General features: G+C 68.7%; 1 protein-coding gene across 1 annotated transcript in view; it reads left to right on the forward strand.

The window, feature by feature from the left end:
- The first annotated feature begins 287 nt into the window (after positions 1-287).
- Positions 288-531, forward strand: part of HHIP (hedgehog interacting protein) — a 76,000-nt gene continuing 75,756 nt past the window's right edge. The window contains exon 1 of the mRNA XM_010576317.1: positions 288-495. Coding sequence (XP_010574619.1) covers positions 288-495 — 208 coding nt within the window. The remainder of the gene's footprint in view (positions 496-531) is intronic.

Genomic DNA, 531 nt, shown 5'->3' on the forward strand with positions numbered 1-531 from the left:
TCTCAGCACGCCCCGCTCCCTCCTACCACTAAGCAACGGCCACCAGGTCAGCTGCCGCCATTACCAACTGGTCGTACTTTGAACTCGGGTCAGCATGGTCAGAGCGAAGGCGCGAGCGTCGCTGCACTGACAGACACCAAGCAGCCAGTCCGCCGCACCTTCGGTGGAAGAAACGATGCCGGAGCTCCGCTAAAAAGCCACCGGGAGCTGACGGCACCTCCCACCGCTCTCCCCTGTGGCCCTCGGTGCCTGCTCCGCGCATCTGGAACCTTCCCTGGCACCTGGGGATGAGTCGGGGGGTGGGGGGGACAACAGGCGGGCACGGCCAGGCAGACCCAGAGCAGCAGCTCTGCCAGGGCGGCAAAACGGTGCCTGCGCCACGCCGAGGAGGGGGCTCTACCGCCGCGCCCCCGGGCCGGTCACCTCAGCCGTCAGGAGAGCAGGACCCACCTACACAGCGCTCCCCTTCCACCGGCCACCGACGCGGCTCCACCGGTTCCCGCCGAGACAGGGCCGGCCGGGAGACGGAAG

Source organism: Haliaeetus leucocephalus, unplaced genomic scaffold, assembly GCF_000737465.1.
Source record: "Haliaeetus leucocephalus isolate CR32 unplaced genomic scaffold, Haliaeetus_leucocephalus-4.0 Scaffold21, whole genome shotgun sequence".
Taxonomy (NCBI): domain Eukaryota; kingdom Metazoa; phylum Chordata; class Aves; order Accipitriformes; family Accipitridae; genus Haliaeetus; species Haliaeetus leucocephalus.